A 27,009-nucleotide genomic window follows, 5' to 3' on the forward strand; every position below is an offset into this window, starting at 1 on the left:
GTCCTACTTGTGTCTCGAGTTTGGTAATAGATTGAGATTGATTTTGTAGGATTTGTTGGGTGGATTGCATAAATTGTTGTAAAGTATCTTCTAAGGAAGGTTTTCTTTGTTGCGGATATGGTTGATTTTGTGGGGCATGAGCTTGGTTTTGTGTGTTGTATTGGTGCCCTTGATTCATTTGGGGTTGGTTTTGTCTCCATGAAAAGTTCGGATGGTTTCTCCAATTTGGATTGTAGGTGGACGAAAATGGGCTATCATTTGGTTTCTCATAAGAATGAAGAGCATTGACCTCCTCAGAAAAGGCTTCTTGGTAGGAAGGACAGGATTGGGCATTATGGCACGGACTAGAACATATAGAACAGACATCTTTTCTTGGTTGTATTGGAGAGTTTATAGTTTGGCTTATGGCTAAAGCTTCTACTTTTCTCGCTAATTTATCTAAAGATGTTCTTAAGTCTACTTCTTCTTTTACTTCATACCTTCCTCCTCTTTTTGGTGAATTAGTTGACCTAGACCTAGGATCAAAATAATTCCATTGTTGTGAATTGACAGATAAATCTTCAAGGGCGTCCCACGCCTCTTGCCCTTGAAATTTTAAAAAATTTCCAGTATGCATAGAGTGAATCATTTGACGATTAGAGGGAGTCAAACCATCATAAAAATATTTTACAAGTCTCCATTTTTCAAAACCATGATGAGGACATTTTAATAATAAATCTTTAAATCTCTCCCAACATTCATAAAACTCTTCATTATCTTTTTGAAAAAACTCGGAGATTTCTCTCCTTAGACTATCAGTTTTAGACATTGGAAAAAATTTCAACAAGAATTTATTATAAAGTTGATCCCAAGTAGTTATAGACCCAGTGGGAAGGGAATTTAACCAAGCTTTTGATTTGTCTTTTAATGAAAAAGGAAACAATCTTAGTTTGACCGACTCATCAGAAAAATTTTGAAATTTAAATGTTGAGCAAATTTCTAAGAAATCTTTGACATGCATGTAAGGATCCTCTCTATCTAACCCATAAAAAGATGGCAACAATTGAATGATTGCTGGTTTAAGCTCAAAATGAGTAGCAGAAGTTGTAGGTAAAACAATGCATGAAGGAGCATTAGATGAAATAGGTGCAAAATATTCAAGCAAAGTTTTTTCAGGCACAACATTTTCATCAACAGGATTAGCAATAGGTTCCATGATGCTCAAATTTTTACTAACACTTTCAATTTCAAACAAAGATAAACGTCTTTTTACTAATCGTTTTTTAGAGTTACGTTCCCAATGATGCATACAATTTTCACAAACAAGGCAACAAGGATAATCTCAAACAAACAATTTTCTGATGTGGAAGATCAGTTAAAACCGCAACCACAGAGCATACTTAGAATTTTTAGAGATTTCACAACAATATAATTCTTATGGTTTACTTGTCCCCAGGCCTATTTGATTCCACTTACTCGCGCACTACTAACAACTCCCCGAGGTTAATTAGTAGAGGCGGATGAGAATTTTGTTCAAATTTCCTTTAAGCAAAAATTGCTTATGGTGAAAGGACAAGATTTAGGTTTCTCTTTATTTTTTTCAAGTATTTTTCACAATATTACACTAAAATATTAAAGAAGACAAAGAAAAATAAGGCAAAAATTAAATAAGACTAAAATTTAGGCAAGAGTAGGGAGGCATAGCATGCCATCAACCATAACAAAATTAAGGTAAAAACGAGGAGGCACAAGTGCCATCAACTTAAACATAAGATAGAGGACTAGGAGGCAAAAATTGCCATCAACTAGCTAGGAGGCAAAATTGCCATCAACTAGTAATTTGCGGAATTTAAATAAAATAAAAATACAACAAAATAAATAAAGAAAATTACACCAAATGTTAGGAGGCACAAGTGTCGTCAACTAACAAAGATATAAAAGAAATAAAATTACAACAAAATTATAACAAAATTAGGAGGCACAAGTGCCATCGACTATAAAAATTAAAAGGATAGATAGGAGGCACAAGTGCCGTCAACTAAAAAAAGACAATAAATATAAATATATAAGTATATATATATATTTTTTTTAAGGGTGGTAGAACCGTCCCAAATTTTCTTTTTATCTTTTTTTTTTTAGATTTTATAGATATATATTTTTTTAGTTTTTTTTTTAAGTGCAAAAATTAAAATAACTAGTAGAAGAATTTACTAACCTTGAGATAATTTTCGTTTCTTTTCTCTTGCAACTCCCCGGCAACGGCGCCAAAAACTTGATGGACCCAAAACGGGTATGTTTAAAAATTTATATATCGCAAGCGCACGAATCGTCCATATAGAATAGTGATCGTAAGCAAGGATGTCGAACCCAAATGAGTTGTCTAAAATCGAAAATGAAACTATTTTAAATGAAAAGTAATAAATTCTAACCTAGTTCCAAAGATTGATAAGTTTTAATATTATGAACATAAAATAAAAGATTGAAAAATAAAGCTATTTAAGATAATGAAAATAAACCAATAATGAGTTGAAAATAAGTGTTAAAAGAAAAGATTATTAAGATACTAGAATCCACAAAATGTAAGTTTAATAATATTTATTAGTATATTGATTCCCAAGTTTTAGTGATAGTTAAAATAATTTAAACTATCCTTTTCCAAAAATATTTATAATTTTAAACACAAATTTCTTATAAAAAGATAGTATTTTTCTTCACTTTTCAAAATTATAATTTCAAAGCATTTAGTGTAAATCAATCTAATGAAATAACAAATAAATCAATGAACATTATTTATAAGGCAAAACATAATATTTTTGTTCTAAGCATGGATGTGTACAATTTAATGACACATCTTACACAAAGAATATTATGTTTATGCATTAATGAAGAACAAAGTGTAAATATGTTCTAACAATCTAAAATACAAGATATTTAAGATGAAAGAAATATATGAAGAAGAAAAATCCATAGACTTTGTTGCATTACAAGGGAAATCAACATACAACATAAATATTACCTAGTTACAAGTTGCTTCATCATGATCTTAATAATCTTATGAAAAAGATTAGAAGCACATAACTAGAGTAGAAGTTACAAAATAAATGACATACATACTTGCAAAATGCTCTTGAAAAACCCAAATGGAAGAGAGAATGGTAGAGAGAAAATGAGAGAAAAAGATGGTAACCAAAAACATTAAGCACCCCAAAATGGTCTTGAAAGTCCATATTTATAGCCAAAGTGGGATTATTAAAATAATCAATTTAAATTAATTAAATTGATTAGATTAATTAAATAAAATAAATATGGTATGTAGAGGTAAATTATAGGGTGTAATGATGGTGTTGTGGTGAAAATATGTAGACAAAAGGGTAAAAAGTTGGCAATTTTGTCATAGGGGACACATGGTACATTTGGGCAATTTTATGGGCTCAAGGAGGTGGTGTACGGCTGGGCTTGGAAGAGGCTTTGGTGGCAGCTGAATGGTGGAATGCTGCTGGGTATGAAGCTGGCAGGTTGGTGACAAGCCAGGCGTTGGCTGCACGGTTGGAGGCAAATGTTGGGCAAGATTTGGCAGCAGCCAAATGATGAAGGCAGCAGGCTGGTAATGAGAAGTGCTGGCTGGGAGCTGCTTGGAGGCAGCTGAGTTGGGCCAGGCGTGGGCCTGGTTGTGAGGCCCAATCCATGGGGCTAAAGGAGATGGGTCTTGTGCCACTTTTTCCTATTTCTTTTTCACAAATGCCACTCTTCTTTCTTACTTTTTCCCAAAACTACAATATAATTCCTACAAGATAAAAATAAATTAAATAACAATCAAATATTTTCAAATATAAATAAATCATATTAATTATTTGAAAATATTGATTATAACTTAATTTAATATAGCATTTAAGTTCACAAGAATTACACTTTTAACTTCTATCTTAACAATACAAATTTCAAATAATTAAATTACAACATATTATAATAAAATATCTATAAAAACATATAAAAATCTAGAGAACTACAATAAGACTAATAAATTAAAACTTACATAAAAACTTAATAAGTTAATTAAAAACTCAAGAACTAAGCCACAATTAGCATATAAAATATGGTAAAATAACTCTATTTTGTAGAGTTATCAACGAGGTGGCTGAGGGTCTCAACAACAATGGGCAATCGAGGCCATAAAATTGAAAGAAAATTTGTAAAATTGAAATAAGGACTGTACAACTAAAAAAATGATAAGTTTTATTTGGAAAAAAAAAAACGAATCAAATGTAATAACCTCAAAATTTTTAGCCTTATAGGCGTAATTCTAATAGTGTATCCAACCGAATGGTAGAACTACAAGAATTTGGTGCTATTTTCTACACCATATGCAAGTTGGGAGAGAGTGAGATTACATGACCACAATAATAAGAATCTACACACAATTATTCTTGAAAAAGACCAATAAAAAATTGAGATAGAGAATGCAAATCCTAGTTTTATACCAAAACGCTTGGATTTTCTCTTGCAATCTTCAAACCCTTGTTAGAACACCACTTGAAATTTCTTCTTCTTTGATGGGAATCAAAACCAAGGCTTTCGCACGAAGAGTATTGCTGTCCAAATTCTCTATTTCCTAACATTTAATGGATGTTTGAGGCTTTGTTTAGAAGGAAATGAGAATTGAGAACAAGTCTTTAAATTCACAAAATCAAGCACTTTCTTTATGAATTTCTTGGAGAAGCTTATGATCTTGAGAGCTAGAGAGAGAAGGAGGTTAGAGAGAGATTTGAGAGAGTAATCAAGTCTATCAAAAATTGTAAGAGGACCATTTTATAGTGTAGACACTGTCATTAAGTTCAACTAATAGGATTAGAGCTTTTAAACACATCATAATTTAGAGCTTAAAACATGTGTTTGTATAGACATATCGGGCGATGAGTCGCCTGCTAGCAGGCAATGTTGGGCATCGCCAAGACCCTAGGATTTTAGGCAATGTAACGCCACCTAGGCAGGTTAAAGTTATCAAAAGTGACCTTAAACACCTCCAAATGCTTCCAAAGCTTTTGAGTATCCTTAGATACCTCAATGTATCACTTTAGAGCTAAAAATATGATTTTTTAAATGCCTACAATAGAAACTCAAATTTTACATCTTCAGTATGTGAAACCATTTAGTGTTTTACACCTAACTTACGTAAGAACACTTGAACATTGTATTTTAACCAATCCTAACAATGCACGACACCCAACTAAACGAAAAATTCTTCAGTATTTTGGAGATGAGCTATAATGTCTCACCAATAATGTTAAGACACTAGAGCAACGACATACCCCATTTTCTTTCTTTCTTTTTAATTTTTATATTAATATTTTATAAATTTATATATATTATTTGTGATATAAATTTAGTTAATTAGTTAATGTTAAATTATTTGGCTGAACTTGTGAACATAAAAGTGGCCATAGCCATGCTGGAGAACAAAGGAGGTGTTTAATTTTAAATAATTTAATTGTACAAAACTCGATTGTAATTAAATTATAATCATTATAATATTGAGAATGGTTGTCCAAATTTAATAAATATTATTGTATCGCTAACATAGGAGAATATTGGGTACCATATAATATTTTATTATAATATTATTCAAAGACAGTGAGTTCCATAACATTGGCAGGTGGATCACCCAAAATATTCATAATTTATTATACATTAGTTTTATTCAATAAAAGAACTGCTTTAAAGACACTCATAAAGATGTGATGGAAGCCGAGGAGTAAGGAGTAGATTGAGTGAAGTAAGCTTAGGCAAGCCAATGCCCAATCCTTCACGCATATCCACTGGCAAGTCGTCCTTGGTTTTCATGTCAAACCCCTGAACCAACCGAGCCAGCACCAGCTGCACCACCACCAAACCCAGTCCCATGCCAGGGCACGATCTTCGACCCGAGCTGAAAGGAATGAACTCGAAATATTGATCTCGGTAACTCATATATGCATTCGTCGTCATGAACCTTTCGGGTCGAAACTCCAAAGGGTCGCTCCACATGCGCGGGTCCCGCTGCAACTTCCATATGTTGATGATCAAACGGGTTCCCGCCGGAACATGGTGGCCTCCGACGTAACAATCTTCGGTGGCCTCACGTGGTGTAACTGGGCCTGGTGGGTACAAACGAAGAGTTTCTTTGACAATGGCTTGGAGGAATTTGAGGTTGTTGATGTCTGATTCTTGTACCCATCTCTCTTTTCCTACATGGCTGTCTAACTCTTCTTGGGCAGTCTTCAGCACACTTGGGTTGTTCAATAGTAAGGAGATGATCCATGTTAGTGTAAGTGCTATGCCTTCTGTCCCAGTTAGGATTAAAATCTATCCAAAAAAAGAAGAATGTTCAATGCGCGGTATAGTATAATTATTATTATTAGTAATATAAAGTGCGAAACATACCAAGGCCGTGGCTTTGATGATAGTATCACGACTATAACCAGGCATGGTCATGGCACCGTCCTCGGCAAGGAGCGTCGACGACAACATCATGTCCATGAGGTCTCTCTCGCCAGTGGTAGCTCGACCATGTTCCTCGAGCCAGTTCGTTAACACCACATCAAACTCCTTAAAAGTCCGTTTCATGGAGCTCAAGTGGCCACCAATGTCCAAACGTTTGAGCCATGGAATAGCATCAGACCACACGAAAACGCCACTCAAATACGAAGCATCTTTCAACGCATTCCTAAAACGACACGCTTCGCTGGTTTCTTCGCCGTAAGCGCTCGCGGAAAAGCGCTTTGTGGCTATCACCCTAACGGTGAGATTCAAGGCAAACTGCTCGAAACACTCGCTGAGAGGCACCTGGTCACCATGATCGTGAGTTGGAAAATAGAACAAACTGTTGATAAACGAGTCAACCTCCGAGACTAGCACGTGTTGTAGCGATGTTATCTTATGGGTCGAGAGAAGGTGAAGGTCTACGAACTTTCGAATTTCACGCCAGTATTGGCCGTAAGGTGAAAGAGCAAAAGAAGCACTGTCGTACGCTAAGTACCTCCCCGCTGCTAAGCTTGGTCGGTTTGCCAAAGCTCTGTCGTTTGTGGTGAAGCAGTCCTTGACCAGTTCCCAACTACTCAGCGCCATGACTTGGTGTTGGCCGATCCGGAGTGAGTATATCGGACCGTGTTTGTCTGCCATGGCTCCAAGGATTCGAGCTACTGGGACTTGACCCCTCAGAAGATGGAGGTGACCTATGATTGGCAGTGCCCCTGATGGTTCAGGGACACCAATATTAGCACCATTTTTACTGTTCTTTCTCTTAGAAATATGATTAGCTAGAAAACTTAAGAGAGACACGACGACGAAAGCTTGGAAAAGAGAAGAGAAATCCATGGTGTTTTGTTTTCAAAAGCCAAGTATGGATATTGAGAATCACCACGGTACGTACTCTCTACATGTATATATATTTAAGTGAATTTTTAATATTATTTAGAAAAAAATGTTTAAAAAATTAATAAATATATATGCACGTTTTATTAATGTTATTTATAAAATTTAAATAAATAACAGTATGTCACTCGTGGTTGTAGGGTTGACCCTTAGCAATTACGATATTAAAACGTATACTCAAATTCGAATGAGTGTTAAGTTTAGAATCATTAACACTTTCTTTTCTGTCTATTCAATGCGGTAATGATCTGTCTATTCAAGAAAATTGGTTACTAAACTTGTTATATATATATATATATATATATTTTTTTTTTAAAATTTGATTTTTTGACATAATAAAACGATGGACACGTTAGAATATTATTTATTTGGTATATAAAATCAACTAATTGATTTAATATATTAAAGTCAATATTTAATTTATTGACAAAATATTCTAATTAATAGTCAACATTGTTTGTTACCTGATTTTGTTGTTACCCGATTTTTCATATCCCAACTGATTGAGGAAATATCTCAATCTGTGGCAGAGACTCTGATGGTAAGTCTCACTCTATAAATATAGAGTACCGGTCCCCAAGCTCGCTGCTCATTCTGACTTTCAGTAACTTGTTATGGTAATTCGCACTCTTAAAGTCAGTGCCCAACTCCCAGCCAATACTAATTTCTCATTGCATAAAAAAATATTACATCCTCTTTTTGGGTCTAAATACTTCCAACCAAAACAGAAAGGAATAACAGAATTGGGTTACATTATTTCTCTCTCTCAACACTCCAAGAGTCCCACGAAATCCTTCAGCCATCTTGGCTTCGCACGCACTCGGCTGGGACGCACCGTTTCTTTCTCTTTCCCGAGACTGGTTTCTCCTTCTTCTTCCTGGATGTTCTGAATGTTCTCCCGAGCCCCCAAGTCTTCGGCTTCATGAGCTGAATGGTCCATCCACTTCTTTGCACTGGCGTGGGCCTGTTGTGGGTCTAAAGTAATTGGGCTCATCTGTTGGGCTCTGCTATCATAACTCCATCTAAAAGAGTTAGTGAGAGCTTGGAAGCCCGTGTACTCGTTCTAACTTCTGTTCTTTTTTCTTTTGTAGATCTAAAGCTAGATCGAGGTTATCAATAGCAATGGCTGGAGGTATACAATATTCAATTCTTTTTGTATATGTTCATTCTATATATTAATTCCGCCTACATGTATATAGGATTGTTCATATGTCCACCTTCATATTAATCTAACATTTGGTATCAGTCGCCAGTCTACATCTCTGCCTTGCTAATTTTATCTGCATATATATTTATTCGATTTATATGTCTTCATATTCATATTCATATTCATATATATATATACATATATCTACGTTTTTTTTTGTTGGCCTACATTTAACAAAATTTCTTTTGGTAATTTTATTGTTTTTGTATTGTTTTGTGTTTACATATATGTTATATCTAACATATTTTGGCAATATAAACAAATTATACACATATATTTTTTTATGATTTATAGATGTGCCTATGTCTTCATCTATACACATATATTATATATTCGTGTATATAGTTTTATATATTGTTTGAGGGCCATAATCATAATTTTTTTTTTTTTTTTTTTTGATAGAGAGTTTTAATGTCTCATATTTTTTTATTTTTTGTTTCAAAACTAATTTTCCACATAAGTACCATTAGAAATCCTTCAGATTATTTTTTCTAATGATCTATGTTTCCAAATCAAGTTTTGAGAATCCAAAATCAGTTTTGCAACCTTCATGTACCCTGTCATGGCCAAAAACAATTTTGATATTAAAGTTCGATTTTTTGTTGTTGTTTAATCAATCTAACGTCATGAATCTCTTTAGACATGAATTTCGAACCAATTTGGACAATAAATTTTATCTTGCCAATTTAATTAAAACATATAATTTTGGTAAATTATATATTTGGAAATTAATTAAAATGTGCACTTACTTGATTTTGGTGTATGATATATTTCTTTTATTCATGCAATATTAAATAATTGTGCTATTTTAAGAATGTAATAAATTTTTACAATTAAGTTTGTGCAATTATTTTATTAATTCACGAAATCAGTAAATGATGTTATTGTCTTATTAAGCATGATTTTTTCTGCCATTAAGTATATATATGGAATTATTGTATTTTCGTACATATAATTAATTATACTAATTTGTATGATTATTTTGTTCTTATTCATGCAAAATTTATTTTGAGTATAATTATCTTTAATTTTATATGTATGCCTTTATAATTTTAAATACATTATATATATTCCATTATTGTGCTAGGTATATTTAGATTATATTCAAAACATTAAGATAGGTTGAATAATATTTAGCACATTAATCTTCATAATTTATTCATAAAATATTCATAAAACATTTAGGGTGAATAAAATTATGAATAATTCATAAACAATTTTGTGGTTGACATAAGAACGCATGAAACTGAGACAAATGCTCAAATCTAGAACGGTTTTTAATGATCTTCGGACGACCACACTAGGAGCACTACTCTCTGTGATTGCCTATTATGTTATAACGAAATTGTTCTTAGGTCTTCCTAGAGCCTAAAACATAATGTCTAGTGAACCATATAATTTTACATAATTAGGGAGTAGCCACAGCATCTTTAATTATATAAAATTATATATTAATTTGAAAGGATCACATAATGGACAAAATTGTGATTGATTATATAAATATAACAATTTTACCCCACAGGGATTTTATTATATTTATATAATCAATTAGGATAATATATTAAATTAATTTTCTTAATTTACCCACAGGAGTTATGATAATTAATTTAATAGTTTTATCATAAAGTTTAATAAAGATAGAAGTATCAAACCTTACTTTATCCCAAATAATTCGTTTGAATAATCTATCATCCTTTACATCCAATTTTATTAAATTAAAAATTTAGCCCACAGGCAATTTTTGTTTAATAAAATTTCAATCTTCAGCATGTTATACATTGGTAAAACATGACTTCATTAAGCCTCAATCTTCTAAATCTAAGTTTGTAATCCTATTCATGCAGCTTCTTCATCATCCTCTAGTTTCGCTGAAATCCTTACCGAAATTCCTGAGCTTAGGGGTGATAATTTCAAAATCTGGAAGGAACGAGTTCTTCTTCATTTAGGCTGCGCCGACATGGACTACGCAATAAGGAAGGACGAACCTGCTGCAATCACTGCGACTAGCACTGCTGCACAGATCGCACTATATGAGAAATGGGAGCGGTCCAATCGCCTCAGCATCATGTTCATCATGTCCAAGATCCCTCTGGGAATGCGTGGATCGGTGGAGCAACCTGAGAAAGTCAAAGACTTGATCAAACTGATCGATGAGCAGTTCGACACTTTGGACAAACCACTTTACAACAACCTCATCCACCAGTTCTCATCCACAAAACTCACTGGTGTCAAAGGAGTTAGAGAACATATTTCAAAGATGCGGGACATTTCTGCTCAACTGAAGAAACTCGATGTAGTCATTCCTGAAACCTTCTTGGTCCACTACATCCTTAACCATCTTCCACCTCAATATGGGCCTTTCAAAATTTCCTACAACACACATAAGGACAAATGGAGTATCAATGAACTGATAACCATGTGTGCTCAAGAAGAAGCAAGGCTCCTGCAGGAACAAGGTGAAAGTGCTCACATGGCCACCCAAGGCAAGAAACGCAAACCATCCAAGAAGGACAAGGGGAAAAATAAAGTGCCTCCCCAAGGCGATATAAAGAAGGATTCCATCAAATGTTTCTTCTGCAAAAAGAAGGGACATGCGAAAAAGGAATGCGCCAAGTTCAAGAAATGGATGGACGACAAAGGTAATCCAATTTCATTCGTATGTTATGAATCTAATATGGCTAATGTTAATATTAACACATGGTGGATTGATTCTGGATCGACAATTCACATTTCAAATTCCTTGCAGGGTTTACAAAACCTAAGGAAGCCAGTGGGAAGTGAGCAAAGCATCTTATCCGGAAACAAGATGGGCTCACATGTGGAGGCTATAGGAACGTGCCATTTAGTTTTAAGTAGCAGTTTTGTTTTAAAGTTAGAAAAGACATTTTCAGACAAATCTTTTAATTTATATAATAAATCTGAATGTGTTGGAAATGGTATTTTGTCTGATGGTCTTTACTGCCTTAATTTACAAAACAATACCGCTTATAATACTATGCACGTTCACGCTGGCAATAAAAGATGTGTTATGAATGAGAATTCCTCTACATTATGGCACCGGAGATTGGGACATATCTCTATTGATAGAATTAGAAGGTTAGTAAATGATGGGGTACTCAATACCTTAGATTTTACTGATTTTGATACTTGTGTGGATTGCATTAAGGGAAAGCATACCTCCAAGTCTAAGAAAAGTGGTGTCCATAGGAGTTCTGACCTATTAGAAATCATACATACTGATATATGTAGTCCAGACATGGACTCATATGGTCAGAAATACTTCATCTCTTTCATAGATGATTACTCACGCTACATGTATATCTACTTACTTCATAACAAAAGCGAAGCGTTAGATGTCTTTAAGATATTTAAAGCTGAAGTAGAGAAACAATGCAATAAGCAAATTAAGATAGTGAGATCAGATAGAGGTGGAGAATATTATGGTAGATACACTGAAGATGGACAACCACCTGGTCCTTTTGCAAAGTTTCTTCAAGAAAATGGGATTGTTGCCCAATATACCATGCCCGGTACACCCGAGCAAAATGGTGTTGCAGAAAGGAGAAACCGAACATTGATGGACATGGTGCGAAGTATGCTTAGCAGCAACCCTAAACTTCCTAAATCCTTGTGGACTGAAGCTCTAAAGACATCCGTGTACATATTAAATCGAGTTCCAACCAAGGCAGTCTCCAAAACTCCTTTTGAATTATGGAAAGGTTGGAAACCGAGTTTGCAACATGTACGCATTTGGGGATGCCCATCTGAAGTTAGGGTATACAATCCACAAGAAAAGAAACTGGACCCAAGGACCATAAGTGGATACTTTATTGGTTACACTGAAAGGTCTAAAGGTTACAAGTTTTATTGTCCATCTCATAGCACTAGGATTGTGGAATCAAGGAATGCAAAATTTCTTGAAAATGCCTTGATTAGTGGGAGTGATCAATCCAAGGACTTAGGTTCTGAGAAAGATCCTTCAGAATCCTCCACCTCAAGAGCAAGATTGATTGTGGTCGATAACACCCCTGAAGTCCAAATGGATGTTGAACCACCACAGCCAATTGTTGAAGATCCACAAGTCAATGATGAAGTTCAAATGGATCAAGTTGTTCAAGAGTTTCCTATAATTGTTGAACAACAAGCTGAACCACCCGCTCCTCAAGAGCCTGCTGGTGTAGCCTTAAGAAGATCCACTAGGACAATAAAATCGGCGATACCTAGTGACTACATTGTGTATTTGCAAGAATCTGACTACAATATTGGAGCCGAAAATGATCCAGAAACGTTTTCACAAGCTATGAATAGAAAAGAATCGGAACTGTGGTACAATGCCATGAATGAAGAAATGAATTCTATGAAAAGCAACGGAGTCTGGGATCTTGTTGAGTTGCCTAATGGGGCGAGGGCTATTGGGTGTAAATGGGTCTTCAAAACAAAGAAAGACTCATTAGGCAACATTGAGAGACACAAAGCGAGACTCGTTGCTAAGGGATTCACTCAAAAAGAAGGAATTGACTACACAGAGACCTTTTCTCCGGTATCTAAGAAAGATTCCCTCAGAGTTATCCTGACATTAGTTGCTCATTTCGATTTAGAGCTACAGCAGATGGATGTGAAAACTGCCTTCCTAAATGGTGACCTAGAAGAGGAGGTATACATGAAACAACCAGAAGGATTCTCCTCTAGTAATGGTGAGCATTTGGTGTGCAAGCTTAAGAAGTCCATCTATGGTTTAAAACAAGCGTCCCGCCAATGGTATTTAAAATCCCATGATGTCATCTCTTCTTTTGGATTTGAAGAGAATGTCATGGATCAATGTATATACCAGAAGGTCAGTGGGAGTAAGATTTGTTTTCTTGTTTTATATGTGGACGATATTCGTCTTGCGACCAATGATAAGGGCATGCTACATGAGGTGAAGCAATTTCTCTCAAAGAACTTTGAGATGAAGGATATGGGTGATGCGTCTTATGTCATTGGCATTAAGATCCATCGAGATAGATTCAAAGGTATCTTAGGTCTATCTCAAGAAACCTACATTAACAAAGTTTTAGAGAGATTTCGGATGAAAGATTGTTCACCAAGTGTTGCTCCTATCGTTAAGGGTGATAAATTAAATTTGAGCCAGTGTCCAAAGAATGATTTTGAAAAGGAAGAAATGAAGAACATCCCATATGCTTCTGCTGTTGGAAGCTTGATGTATGCTCAGGTGTGCACACGACCCGACATTGCCTTTGCTGTCGGAATGCTAGGAAGATTTCAGAGTAACCCGGGATTAGACCACTGGAAAGCTGCAAAGAAAGTTATGAGGTATCTTCAGGGTACTAAGGATTACAAACTCATGTTCAGACGAACCGACAACCTGGAAGTAGTTGGCTACTCAGATTCAAACTTTGCTGGTTGTACTGATTCACGTAAATCAACTTCTGGTTACGTGTTTATGTTTGCCGGTGGAGCTATATCATGGAGGAGTAACAAACAGACCTTGACTGCTACTTCTACTATGGAAGCCGAGTTCGTTTCGTGTTTTGAGGCTACATCGCATGGTGTATGGCTAAAGAGTTTCATTTCAGGCCTTAGAGTTGTAGATTCTATATCTAGGCCATTGAGAATGTTTTGCGACAATTCAGCTGCTGTATTCATGGCTAAGAACAACAAGAGTGGTAGTCGAAGCAAGCACATCGACATCAAGTACTTAGCCGTGAGAGAATGTGTTAAAGAAAATAAAGTGGTCATTCAACACATTAGCACTGAATTGATGATTGCTGATCCTATGACGAAAGGCTTGCCACCTCATAAATTCAAGGATCATGTAGTGAACATGGGACTTGGTTCCCTTATGTAAATTTATTGTACAAACTGAAGTTATTATCAATGAAACTCTTATTTTGATGTTTTCTCATGTTTATGCGCATCTTAATTTTATTTGAGAAAATTTTATCTTCATAGGACCTGAATAAACATAAGGTTTATTCGTTTAAGTACATAGCCACATAAATTACATTGTTATGTAATAAATATATTGTAATACATGGAAGATAATACTCGTCATAAAAAGAGGACCTATCGCCATGATTCATGTGTTTATTATCTAACAGGGATGATCGTCGGGCTTAAGTAATACATTAATTTAAATGTTGACCAAGTGGGAGAATGTTAGAATATTATTTATTTGGTATATAAAATCAACTAATTGATTTAATATATTAAAGTCAATATTTAATTTATTGACAAAATATTCTAATTAATGGTCAACATTGTTTGTTACATGATTTTGTTGTTACCCGATTTTTCATATCCCAACTGATTGAGGAAATATCTCAATCTGTGGCAGAGACTCTGATGGTAAGTCTCACTCTATAAATATAGAGTACCGGTCCCCAAGCTCGCTGCTCATTCTGACTTTCAGTAACTCCATCTAAAAGAGTTAGTGAGAGCTTGGAAGCCCGTGTACTCGTTCTAACTTCTGTTCTTTTTTCTTTTGTAGATCTAAAGCTAAATCGAGGTTATCAATAACAATGGCTGGAGGTATACAATATTCGATTCTTTTTGTATATGTTCATTCTATATATTAATTCCGCCTACATGTATATAAGATTGTTCATATGTCCACCTTCATATTAATCTATCAGGATATATATATATATATATATATGACATTAGACAAGTGTCACACGTTAGTCATTGTGGTAGGGGCCGAAACTATACAATGGCAGTTTTGTAATTCTGTTACAACTCTTATTTAATTATTTTTATTATTATAAAAATATAAAATCGAAGTCTGATGGAGAGAGTTCATTCGTATTTTCTAAGAGTCAGACTTTGACAGAAAAAGAAAAGTCGTCTCCTTTCTTCTTTATTCATCTATTGATCCCATGTATTGCGTGAAAACAATTTGGAAAACTGAAGTCTCGTTATTAATTCGTGTGAATTGGGTGTTTGTTTTTGTAGTAAATAATTGTGGTTCAAGACCAATAGATCAGTGTGATCTATGGCTCTACTCCAGTTCTGGAACACTATCTCTTCTTGTTATTAATTGAGCAATAATCTTGGTACATTACAATCAAGTAAGAACAATCTCTCTTGATTTCTCTCAAGTGTATCAATCTCTAACTCTCACACCCAAAACCCAAAAAATAATCCCTTCACTTTTCTCTGTACTCTCTATAATTGCTCTCCTTCCAAAACTATATTGTGTAAATAAAAGAATGTAGGCTATATATAGGCAGCTGACTTGTGATCCTACTTGGTGAGAAAGTTAGTTAAGTATGTTAAATAACTAACAAGTCCTAACAATATTGGCGGTCAGGATTTATAGGAACTAATACAAAAAATTCCACCTAGTTCATTTAAATCGTAAGCTATCATAAGCCATAAAAAAAAATGCACAGCTAGAAAAGATAGTGTCCAAGTGATCTCAGATGATGAGTTTCTGAGACTGAGTAAGCTTAGGCAATGCCTAAACTTACTAATTGTCAAAACTTTTGTCCCAACATCAGCAGGATTGTCTTCGGATCTATCCTTTTCTAATTCTACAACGCCTTCTTCAATCTTCTTTCTTATCCAATATAACCTTATATCAATGTGTTTACTCTTCACATGGTAAACATGGTTCTTGCATAAATGGATAGAAGATTGGCTATCAGAATAAATCCTTGCTTTTCTTTTCAACTATTTCAGCTCCTGTAAGATTCCTTGTAGCCAAATAATGACTTCTTTAAAAGCTTTAGTAGTGGCCATAAATTCAGCTTCGGTAGTGACAAAGCTACCACAGATTGAAGTTGAGCTTTTCCAACGTATGCACTTGTGATTTGTCATGAACGTATAGGTAGTAATGGACTTCCTTGTGTCTTTATTATATGCATAATCAGCATCTACATATCCTTTTAGCTCCAAATTTCCTTCTGTTTTCTCATAGATCAAACCGTGATCCCAGGTTCCTTTAAGATATCTTAACAACCACTTGAGAGCTTTCAAATGCTCCATTCCAGGATTAGACATGAATCTACTAAGAATACTTAATGCATGTGCTAAGTTGGGTCTTGTACTTACCATGACATACATTAAGCAACCCAGTGTTGTAGCATAATGAATTGACTTCATTTCTTCCCGTTCTTCAGTAGTGTTGGGACATTTATCTTTCGAAAGCGTGAATTGTCCTCCCAGTGGTACTAAAGTGCTCTTGGCTTCTTCCATATTGAACTTCTGAATTATCTTCTTGATGTAGCTTGACTGTTTCAAGCTTAGTTTTCCTTCTTTCTTGTTTCTTGTAACCTCAATGCCTAGAATCCTCTTAACAGATCCAAGCTCTTTCATTTCAAATTTTTTCTTGAGTCTGTCTTTAATGCTTATGATCACAGCCTTGTCTTTGCCCATGATGAGCATGTCATCCACATACAGCAGTAAAGAATACTTCTGTGGACAACTCTAAAATTTTAAAATATAAGCAATGGTTAAAAACAGATCTGTTGAACCCAATTTGTTGCATAAAGTTGTTGAATCTTCTATTCCATTGTCTAGGTGATTGCTTAAGTACATATAGAGATCTTTTCAGTTTGCATACTTGTTCTTTTCCTCCTTGTTCCACCTGAAAACCAGGTGGTTGCCTCATATAAATTTCTTCATCCAAGAAACCATTTAGAAAAGTCTTTTTTACATCAAGTTGTTCAATCTCAAATTCAAGTTGTGCAGCCAAAGATAACATCAATCTAATTGTCTTGTATTTGACAACTGGTGAGAAGATCTCAGTGTAGTCTATTCCTTCCACCTGAGTGAAGCCCTTTGCAACCAATCTGGCCTTGAATCTCACTGGCTCTCCTTCACTGATACCTTCTTTTACCTTATAAATCCATCTATATTCAGTGAGCTTTTTGTTAGTTGGTCTGCTTACTAACTCCCAAGTGTGATTCTTCTTAAGAGAATCCATTTTGTCTTGTCTGAACCTAACTCCCAAGTGTGATTCTTCTTAAGAGAATCCATTCTGTCTTGTCTAAACCTGTGATAGCTTCTTTGTAGTTGTTTGGCTCAGCAATTTCAGAATTCAAATGAATTACTTGGAAAAAGGCAAGAGTACTTGGGACCATTTATTGAAGTTTTGCTCTTTATTGCATTCAAGGTGTGAGATTTTTAAAATAGAATCAAAAACATATTACATATGTTGACTAAAAAAATTTGGATGCAGGAATTTTTTGATGTGGTCTGATTGTCATATAAACAGTTTATCATACAACAATAATAAAGTAGCTAAATAATGGTGTGGTTGTCAGAGATTTTGATTATGGTATGATTGTCCACTTATTGTCTTTATATCTTCTTATTTGATATGTAGAAATGGTTTGTTCGATTGGATATGGAAAATAACTATTGTGAATTAGTTCACTACTATAAAACTGGGTTTTCCCGACACCTAACCACGCCGACAGTTAAAAACTGTAGGCATAGAGACCAACGCCGACAGCTAATAACTGTCATCATTGCTTTTGAGTGTCGCTATTGACCCCAACGCCGAGAGTTAATCCGAGACCAATGCTGACAGTTAAAATGTGTTGCTATTGACCCCAACGCCGACAGTTAATTCGAGACCAATGTCGACAGTTAAGATGTGTCGCTATTGACCTCAACGCCGACAGTTATTAAAAGCACAATACCAACAGTTATAAAATGTCATCGAAATTCAAATAAAAAAATCTAAAAATATAATTAATAAATAATATAATTTTAAAAATAAACTAAATTATGTTCATATATATTTATAAAAATTATGTATTTATGAATTACCTTTAAAACTAGATTTTTTTTGTTTCTAAACTTTTCATATTATTAACATTTGTATTTATAATAAAACTTATATTAAAATTTAAATTATATATTTAATAAAAAAAGATTTTTATGTGAAAATTCATCAATAATATTTTTTTTCTTCTAAAACTAATACAAGAATAATTTAATAAATTAAAAATAAAAGCATTTAAAAAATAAAATGGATTTATATAATGTTATAATAAATAAGGCACTTACAATTATCTCTATACATTTAAATTTTTTTAATATTTATCTATATATTGTCAAATATAATTATACTTTACAATTAAAAAATAATAATTATACTTTATTTTAATTTAACCCAAATTTATAAAATAATCTTAAGTATAAATTAATTCAAAAATATAAAAATAATAAAAAAAAAATTCAATATAAATATTGTAATAACAAAACAAAATATAAAAAATAACACATATATTGTAAAATTTAACAAATGCCTAAATAACAAAATAACTAAACAATAAATCATAAAATAATAATAATTAAACATCTATAATAATATAATATCAATATGTATAATATTATATTATTTTATATGTATTTATATCACAAATCACAAACACATGTTATATTATATATACTAGGTGTAAGCAACGCATAATGTATAATTACTTAGTTTTATTTTAGAAAATTATTAATTTTTGTCATTATGTTTTTTTTTGTGATTTCCATATAAATTATCTATGTTTTTTTAAGAAAAAAAACAAGTATGACTATACTCTAAAATTAAATAAAAATTATAATTATACTATATTTTAAATTAGTTCAAAATTATAAAATAAAATATAAATTAATTTTAAAATATAAAATAATAATATTCATTCTAAATATTTTAATAAAAAAAAATTATGATACATAAATGTTTACCGAGTTTTTCGGAAACTAGAATTATGAAAGATAAAAGAGCTTAAGAAGACGGGATTTAGAAGTTGCAAGCAAAGTTTTTATGTAGTTGGGGCGTTAATGAGCCTTAGTCCACAACTTAGTTGTATTAGAGCTTAGAGAGCTTTTGACAATGGTGTTCTCTATAAGTTTAACAGAGTCATTGCTTACAAGAGAAAGTCTGGATCCCCTCTCCAATGCACCACTATTCATATTTATAGGCAAGTGAGTGCACTGTGCTTGTGCTGGGCTAATCCGGGCCCAATAAGGGTGTAAATATTATTTGTTCTCTGATGGAGGCTCAATACAAAGGATTGAAATATAAAACATATTCTAACCAAGGCCCATTAGGCCAGCCCAAACATGATCACATTATAAGACTCACGACAAACAGGTGCTTCAGTCTGGGCGTTATAGGCTACGAGGAAGATTCAGGGGACAAGATCTGCCAGTGGAGTGGCAACACAGTTTTGAATCAACGGTGTACATTTCCGAGGTAACCTCCTCTGCAGGTTACTTGTTGGGACACAGCTTCATGCTTCTTGGGATGATATCAGTATTGGGGGTACTTTAGCACGCCAAACTCGGCTAACCGATCCAAGTCCGTTTACCAACATCCATCTTCGTTTACCAGGGTCCCAGTTCATTTACCAGGACCTGGGTTCATCCACAGCAATCCCGGCCCAATCTCGGACTTGGGAGCCGCGACTTCTTTACTGCATCTCGAGAGACATCCCGACACGTGGTCCCGGGTTTATGCAACATTCCCCGGGGATGGTCCTGGCTTATTCTCCCGGATGCCCTTATGGGCCTTTCCGAGACTTGGACTGTTAATAGTCGCTTTCTCTTCGGCTACAGGGCCCGATCTGGGCTTTAATTCCCTGGTAGGTAGCCCATAAACTTGGAGCGTGGATCCGTACATTTGGGAAGAAACGGGGATAACAAAACAAAATCTAAAAAATAACACATATATTGTAAAATTTAACAAATGCCTAAATAACAAAACAACTAAATAATAAATCATAAAAGAATAATAATTAAACATCTATAATAATATAATATCAATATGTATAATATTATATTATTATATATGCATTTATATCACAAATCACAAACACGCATTATATTATATATACTAGATGTAAGCAACGGACAATGTATGTTTACTTAGTTTTATTTTAAAAAATTATTAATTTTTGTGATTATGTTTTTTTGTGATTTCCATATAAATTATCTATGTTTTTTAAGTCACCTTTGCTTTTGACTTATCCTCCCCGTGTTGGGGACTTAGTTAGGGATAGACTAGTTTATCGAGGCCTTCTGTTCGGGGCTGATGGAGAAACGAGACCTTCATCTCCCATCGTTGTAGATCCAGAAACTCTCATGTGCTCGTCCAGGTTCCTTCAATATAGGAACTTCCTAGACCTGGATGACATGGGAGACCGAGTCCATTCCTTCGCCTTAGGAGAATTGAGTCGAGTCCGAGTTCTAGGCACGGGTTCGTCCCGGAGTACTTTTAACTTTTTTTTTACTCACATATCTTGACTCGTTTATTTTGCTAATTCGCTTTCTATTTATCCATTTCAGAAGACTCCGACATGTCCAACCCAGTGGAGAAGATGAAGCAAGCCCTTGAGGCCCGGGCTGCCAAAGCCAGGGCTTCGGCAAAGAAAACTGCTAAAGGCGCGCCCAAACCGAAGGCGATGGACGCGATCCCTGGGGGTTTGGTGCCGGAGCCGAACTCTGTCGGGCAAGCCCCAGCCGCGGTTCCTATCACGATGGTTCGCGCTGAAATTGTTCCGCCCCCCTGCTCACCCTCCGGTAATCGAACTGGAACGGGAACCGCTAGTGAGTCGGGGATCTGGGAAGAGGACCGCGGACTCAGGTGAAGGACTGGGGGCTGGGTAAACGGGGTCGGGGTTCAAAGTTTTTTTTAATATAGCATTTGTGTTAGTTTCCAACTGTCTCAAACGTGGTGGAAAACTGCCACAAATGCCACGTTTGTGATAATTTGGTACTAATACAAGTGTCAGGTTGGTTTGTATCATGGGATTCCGCGTCAGTTTCAAAACTGACGCAAAAAATTAATTGTGGCAGTTTGGGACTGTCACAAATGACCATTTGTGTAGTAGTGGCTTATGGTTTTGGTATCTCTTCCTACATAGTTTAACCAATTCAAGGTTAGTCACAACTGTCTAAAGGAAATTCACACTAAATAGGCTAATTTCTCATTGTGTGCAAGATGAGGAAAGGTTGAAGCAAGATAAGACTGAAAATTCTCACTGGGTCAGTGCCTCTAAGAACAAAGGTAAGAAATGGAAAACTAAAAGTGAAGCTACTAAAAGTATCTAGCTAAAAAAAGAAACAACAACAGAATGTGCAATATATAAAATATGAGAAATTCTTATATAGGGGCATCACTTTTGCCCTTACTGATAGGGACATTTATTTTTCGGCACGTGGAGAGTACATTGTATTTATCAAGTCATCTCTTAAATTTTAAAAAAAAAATAATAATAATTTAAGTTATCGAAATCAAGGTTCAAACAATTAGTTGTACGCGTGTTTGTTTATTTTTTTTATACGTGTGTAAAACACACTTTTTGAACCCTAATTTCGGTACCATAAATTATTCAGAATTTTTCGAAAATTTGTAGGATGTCTGTTATAGCTACAATATACATGGTCATATTTAAAAAATTTGAACTATAATTTCACCACATACCAAAAACATGAATGTCCTAAGGGACAAAAGTGACACACCCTCGTTAAAATCTCCCTATAAAATATATGTACAAAATGAAAGAAATGGGTATAATGAAGATATCACCTTCACTGGTATGATCAGAGAGACAATAGCGTGAGACATAAAAAGTAGAAATAATAGTGAGTGTGTGTAATGTTTAGGGAAAGAATTCAATTTAATAGTGTGGGCTCCACAACAGACTAAAATGCAGAAATTTATTAACATGTTAGATGACGGATCATAAGTGTCGATTATAACAATATTTGGGGGGGGGGGGGGGATCTCTCCCCCTCTGATACTCGTTAACTATTTTAATCCCACCCCGATCTCATCCCCGCATATTCTCCATTAGGGGCCGAGTGGAGATTTCCTATGGGTACCCATTTATTAAAAAGTAAACTAAAAAAAAGGCAGATTGCAAATATTAATATATATATATATATATTACACTATATTAATAGTTCAAAGTAATAAATATTGTCCAAAATAAAATTCATTTTTTTTAATAAGTTATTAATATGCTACAAAATTATATAAAAAAAATATGTAAAATAAATAAAAAATAGATATTTGCGGCAAAACTCCCTATTCTTTTATAAAAGTTGCGACAAACCCCAATCAAAAATTTTGGTGACAAAACCCCCTATTCTCTTACAAAAGTTGCGACAAACCCCCAATAAAAAAATTTGGTGGAAAAACCCCCTCCATTAATGGTTTGTTGCAAATTACTCATTTTAGTTGTTAAATGTCATCTAAACAAATTAAGTGTCAATTAAGATACACGTAGTAACACTTTACCGGACCACATGTCAAAAAATAAAATAATTAATTAAAAGCGTAGAATGTTGTCCAATCCCCGCCAACTTTTAATGTTTGGAATAATCAGAGATAGAAAATTGGTTGTCCTAATTAGTGATGCACACGGGGCGGGGAATTGGCGGAGAGTGCTCCCCCCGTCCCCGTCCCTATTTATATTAATACCCGTCCCTGCCCCATCCCCGCTTATTCTCCGTCAAGGACGAGGTGAGGAATCCCCTATTAGGGCGGGGAATCCCCACGGGAAACCCATTTATTTAGAAAATAAAATTTTAATTAAAATGTTAAAATACAAATCGTAAATTATATGTAAATTAAAATATTGCACAATATTTATTATTTAAAATATTAAACACTATCCTAAATAAAATTTAAAAAATTTACTATTATACTACAAAAACACATAAAAAATATATAAAATACATATAAAGTATTACAAAAATATATAAAAATTTAAACAGGCCCCGTCGAGGCAGGGAATGCTATCTCCGTCCCTGCCCTATTTAACATTCAGAGATTGAAAATTATCTCCATCCCAGTCTCGTTCCCATTTAGACGCAGATTTTCCGTCCCATTCCTCGCCCGGGAACAAATGTGCATCCCTTGTCCTAATACTGAATATCAGCAATGAATACTCTACCGCATTAATGAGAAATCTGCCTAATTCTGACTATGAGTTATGGGGACATTTATGCTAAAATAAAAAATGTGTTGTTTTCTTGGGAATCTATCTGGCACTTACAATGATGGGACCACATATTTAATGTATTGGGCAAGACCCCAAGAAGGTAAAAGGCCATTATGCCCCCAATCGATGGTGATCAAGAACAACAACAAAAGCAGTAGGGTAGTACTCCTTCCACTTTAGAAGAAAAATGCATGCATGATATCACTGTGTGAGTATTTTAAAAAGCAGCTATGGAACCAGACTAGCTATATGTCTTATAATTATATTAAAGAGAATCATTATAGGGATATATGGTGTTGAATACCACTTTAATATAGTGAGTTCAACAACATTAAATTATTCATAATTTTATAGCATCAACTTAGAACTTTATTCACTAAAAACACTGCTTCAAAGACACTCATAAAGCTGCGATGAAAGCCGAGGAGTTAGGACGAGATTAAGTGGATTAAGCTTAGGTAAGGCAATGCCCAATTCTTCCTCCATATCCACTGGCAAATCATCTTTGGTTTTCATGTCAAACCCTTGAACCAACCGAGCCAGCACCAGCTGCACCACCAGCAAACCCAGTCCCATGCCGGGGCACGATCTTCGACCCGAGCTGAAAGGAATGTACTCGAAATATTGATCTCGGAAGCTCATATCAGCATTCGTGGTCAAGAACCTTTCGGGTCGAAACTCCAAAGGGTCGTGCCACGTGCGCGGGTCCCTATGCAACTTCCATATGTTGATGATCAAACGAGTGCCAGCCCGAACATGGTGGCCGCCGAGGTAACAATCTTGGGTGGCCTCGCGTGGGATAATGGAGCCTGACGGGTACAAACGAAGAGTTTCCTTGACAATGGCTTGGAGGAACTTGAGGTTGTGAATATCTGATTCTTGCACCCATCTCTCTTTTCCTACATGGTTGTCTAACTCTTCTTGGGCAGTCTTCAGCACACTTGGGTGGTTCAACAGTAGAGAGATCATCCATGTCAGTGTCAAAGATGTGCTTTCGGTCCCCGTTAGGATTAAAATCTATCCAAAAACAAGAAAGTCATGTATATTATACTCTTTTAAGAAAATCCCACATAATGAAAGATTGTACCAAAAAATTTATATAAATTACCAGTGCCGTGGCTTTGATGATAGTATCACGGTTGTAACCAGATTTGATCATTGCATCTTTCTCGGCAAGGTGGGTGGACAACATAATGTCCATGAGGTCTCTCTCCTGATCAGTAGTGTTGTTATGATTATGTTCCTGAAGCCAGTTCGCTAGCACCGAATCAATCTCTTGAAAAGTCCTCTTCATGGAGCTCAAGTGGCCACCAATGTCCAAACATTTGAGCCATGGAATCGCATCCGACCACACGAACAGACCGCTCAAATGCGAAGCTTCTCTTATGGCATTCTTAAGACGACACGCTTCGCTGTTCTTCTCCAAGTAAGCACTAGCAGAAAAGTGCTTTCCGGCTATCAGCTTAATGGTTAGATTCAAAGAAAAGTGCTCGAAATACTCACTGAGAGGCACCGGATGACCATGATCTTGAGTTGGAAAACAGAACAAACTCTTGATAAACGAGTCAACCTCAGAGACTCGGACGTGTTGTAGCGATGTTACCTTATGGGACGAGAGAAGGTGAAGATCTACGAACTTTCGAATTTCACGCCAGTATTGGCCGTAAGGGGAAAGCGCAAAAGAAGCATTGTCGTAGCCTATGTGCTTCCCTACTGCTAAGCTGCTTGGTCTGTTAGCGAAAGCTCTGTCGTTGGTGGTGAAGCAGTCCTTAACAAGTTCCCAACTACTCAGCACCATGACTTGGTGTTGGCCGATCCGGAGTGAGAATATTGGACCGTGCTTGTCCGCCATGGCTGCAAGGATTCGAGCTACTGGGACATGGCCACTGAGAAGATGGAGGTGACCTATGATTGGCAGTGCCCCTGATGGTTTAGGGACACTGTTAGTGTTGAACTTTTTGGAAAGATGGTCAACTAAAAAACCTAAGAGAGACACGAAGACTAAAGCTTGGAAAACAGAAGAGAAATCCATGGTGGTTTTGGGACTACGGGGCTGCATGAATAATGTTACTTATATAGAGTGTTTTCATTTGACAACGCACAAGACAAGGGTGTAAAGTTAAGTTTGGTTGGTTAGTGATAATGATACGGATTACATCAATAATAATTGGAAATTAAGTGAACTGACAATTAATATATATGAAAATAATTTACTCATCGTTCACGTCCACCCATTATTATATTATATTATTTATTTATTGGTATATATCATTTCAGGCTTATATCAATAGTTTATCATTTATCATGATATTTAATTAGCATTTTCTAAAGGATGTATACATATAAGATTTTTTTTTTTAATATATACTTTTATTTGGAAGATTATCTCTTATATCTTATTTCAATCTTTTACTCAACCTCTGTTACGATATATTTTTTATTTTCAAAATTTTTTAAATAGTTTAGAGTGTCTAAAACAAAATTTATATTTTTTCGAACATGCGTAGTAAAATAAAGTATCAAAAACTTTGTTTTCGGTACTGTAAATTATTTAGAACTTTTTAAAAATTTGTAAAAAAGATTCCGTAACTACGATAAACACTACCATAAAAAAAATATTCTGACATGTGTTTTTCAGAGCGGAGGTTATTATTAGCATGACTAATATAAGATATATGAGAAGAGAATATATTCTGTGAAAAAATTAGACTAAACAGTGTAAATGCAGATTTAACATGGTATTTCATAAACTTTGAATTAATTTTAACTCAAGAAATCTAGTTCTAACGAAAGAAAAGTCCTTTTGGTTAGGATATGATAAATTATTGCTTCTCTCTCATATTTTTCTTGTTTAATATTTCAAGTGTTTAGTTAAATTTGTTTCTTATCTTTCTTACTTTGTTTTATATAGATTTAATAAATATTTATATTTATACTAGATTTTAGCGTGCAAGTCACCTTTTATTAATTTTATTTATAAAATTTATTAGGGCTTTTTTTTTAAATAGATATATCAGGAACTTTTTTTGCAAAAATACGGCTTTTATATGTTTGTTTCATTAATATATATATATATATTTTTAAATGTATTCAATATTACGGTTTGCAAAGTGGGTATCTCACGCTTCCTTCTACACAATCTTCATCTCTCCCATCTTCATGATCTCATCTTTCTTCTCTACCAGCCATTGCTGAACTGAATAGCTTCAAGAAACCAACCAGAAATCTCCTCCCGTCAAATCTAAAACACTCAAATCCTCAACAAAAAATTGAAATACCAAAAAAATCTCATCAAAATCGGCAATCAGGTTGAAATCCTATTGAATTGTGACTTCAAAAACAAACTCAACCACTCAAATCTTTGCAACTTTCAGGTAAGTTCTTATTACTTTTGTTGCTCTGTTTTTTGTTGTTTGGTGTTTCAAAGATTGCTCTGAATATTGAATAAGTTGCTTATGG

The 27,009-nt window shown here is 34.7% G+C and overlaps 2 protein-coding genes and 1 non-coding gene across 3 annotated transcripts; 1 reads left to right on the top strand and 2 right to left on the bottom strand.

The window, feature by feature from the left end:
- Positions 1-686: 686 nt before the first annotated feature.
- LOC133813422 (small nucleolar RNA R71) lies at positions 687-793 on the top strand. The gene has a single exon (XR_009884434.1). It is a non-coding gene; the product is annotated as a small nucleolar RNA R71 (small nucleolar RNA).
- Positions 794-5,577: 4,784 nt separating this feature from the next.
- Positions 5,578-7,329, bottom strand: LOC133812982 (dimethylnonatriene synthase-like). Its single transcript, XM_062246835.1, has 2 exons — positions 6,397-7,329; positions 5,578-6,318 (listed from the first exon to the last, which is right to left on the bottom strand). The coding sequence occupies exons 1-2, from the start codon at positions 7,327-7,329 to the stop codon at positions 5,692-5,694; spliced, it is 1,560 nt and encodes a 519-aa protein (XP_062102819.1). The 3' UTR covers positions 5,578-5,691.
- A 16,361-nt stretch (positions 7,330-23,690) lies between these two features.
- On the bottom strand, positions 23,691-25,582 carry LOC133812983 (dimethylnonatriene synthase-like). Its single transcript, XM_062246836.1, has 2 exons — positions 24,659-25,582; positions 23,691-24,567 (listed from the first exon to the last, which is right to left on the bottom strand). Exons 1-2 carry the CDS (start codon positions 25,580-25,582, stop codon positions 23,941-23,943), a joined length of 1,551 nt encoding a protein of 516 aa, XP_062102820.1. The 3' UTR covers positions 23,691-23,940.
- Between the last annotated feature and the right edge of the window lie 1,427 nt (positions 25,583-27,009).

This window comes from Humulus lupulus, chromosome 1, assembly GCF_963169125.1.
Source record: "Humulus lupulus chromosome 1, drHumLupu1.1, whole genome shotgun sequence".
Taxonomy (NCBI): Eukaryota; Viridiplantae; Streptophyta; class Magnoliopsida; order Rosales; family Cannabaceae; genus Humulus; species Humulus lupulus.

What these genes read in the sequence shown, in the direction of transcription:
- LOC133812983 (XM_062246836.1), bottom strand. Translation starts at nt 25,582, where the DNA reads ATGGATTTCTCTTCTGTTTTCCAAGCTTTAGTCTTCGTGTCTCTCTTA. An exon ending in TCATCAAAGCCACGGCACTG is followed by an intron (nt 24,568 to 24,658) that starts GTAATTTATATA and finishes GTTTTTGGATAG; the next exon opens with ATTTTAATCCTAACGGGGAC.
- LOC133812982 (XM_062246835.1), bottom strand. Translation starts at nt 7,329, where the DNA reads ATGGATTTCTCTTCTCTTTTCCAAGCTTTCGTCGTCGTGTCTCTCTTA. An exon ending in TCATCAAAGCCACGGCCTTG is followed by an intron (nt 6,319 to 6,396) that starts GTATGTTTCGCA and finishes TTTTTTGGATAG; the next exon opens with ATTTTAATCCTAACTGGGAC.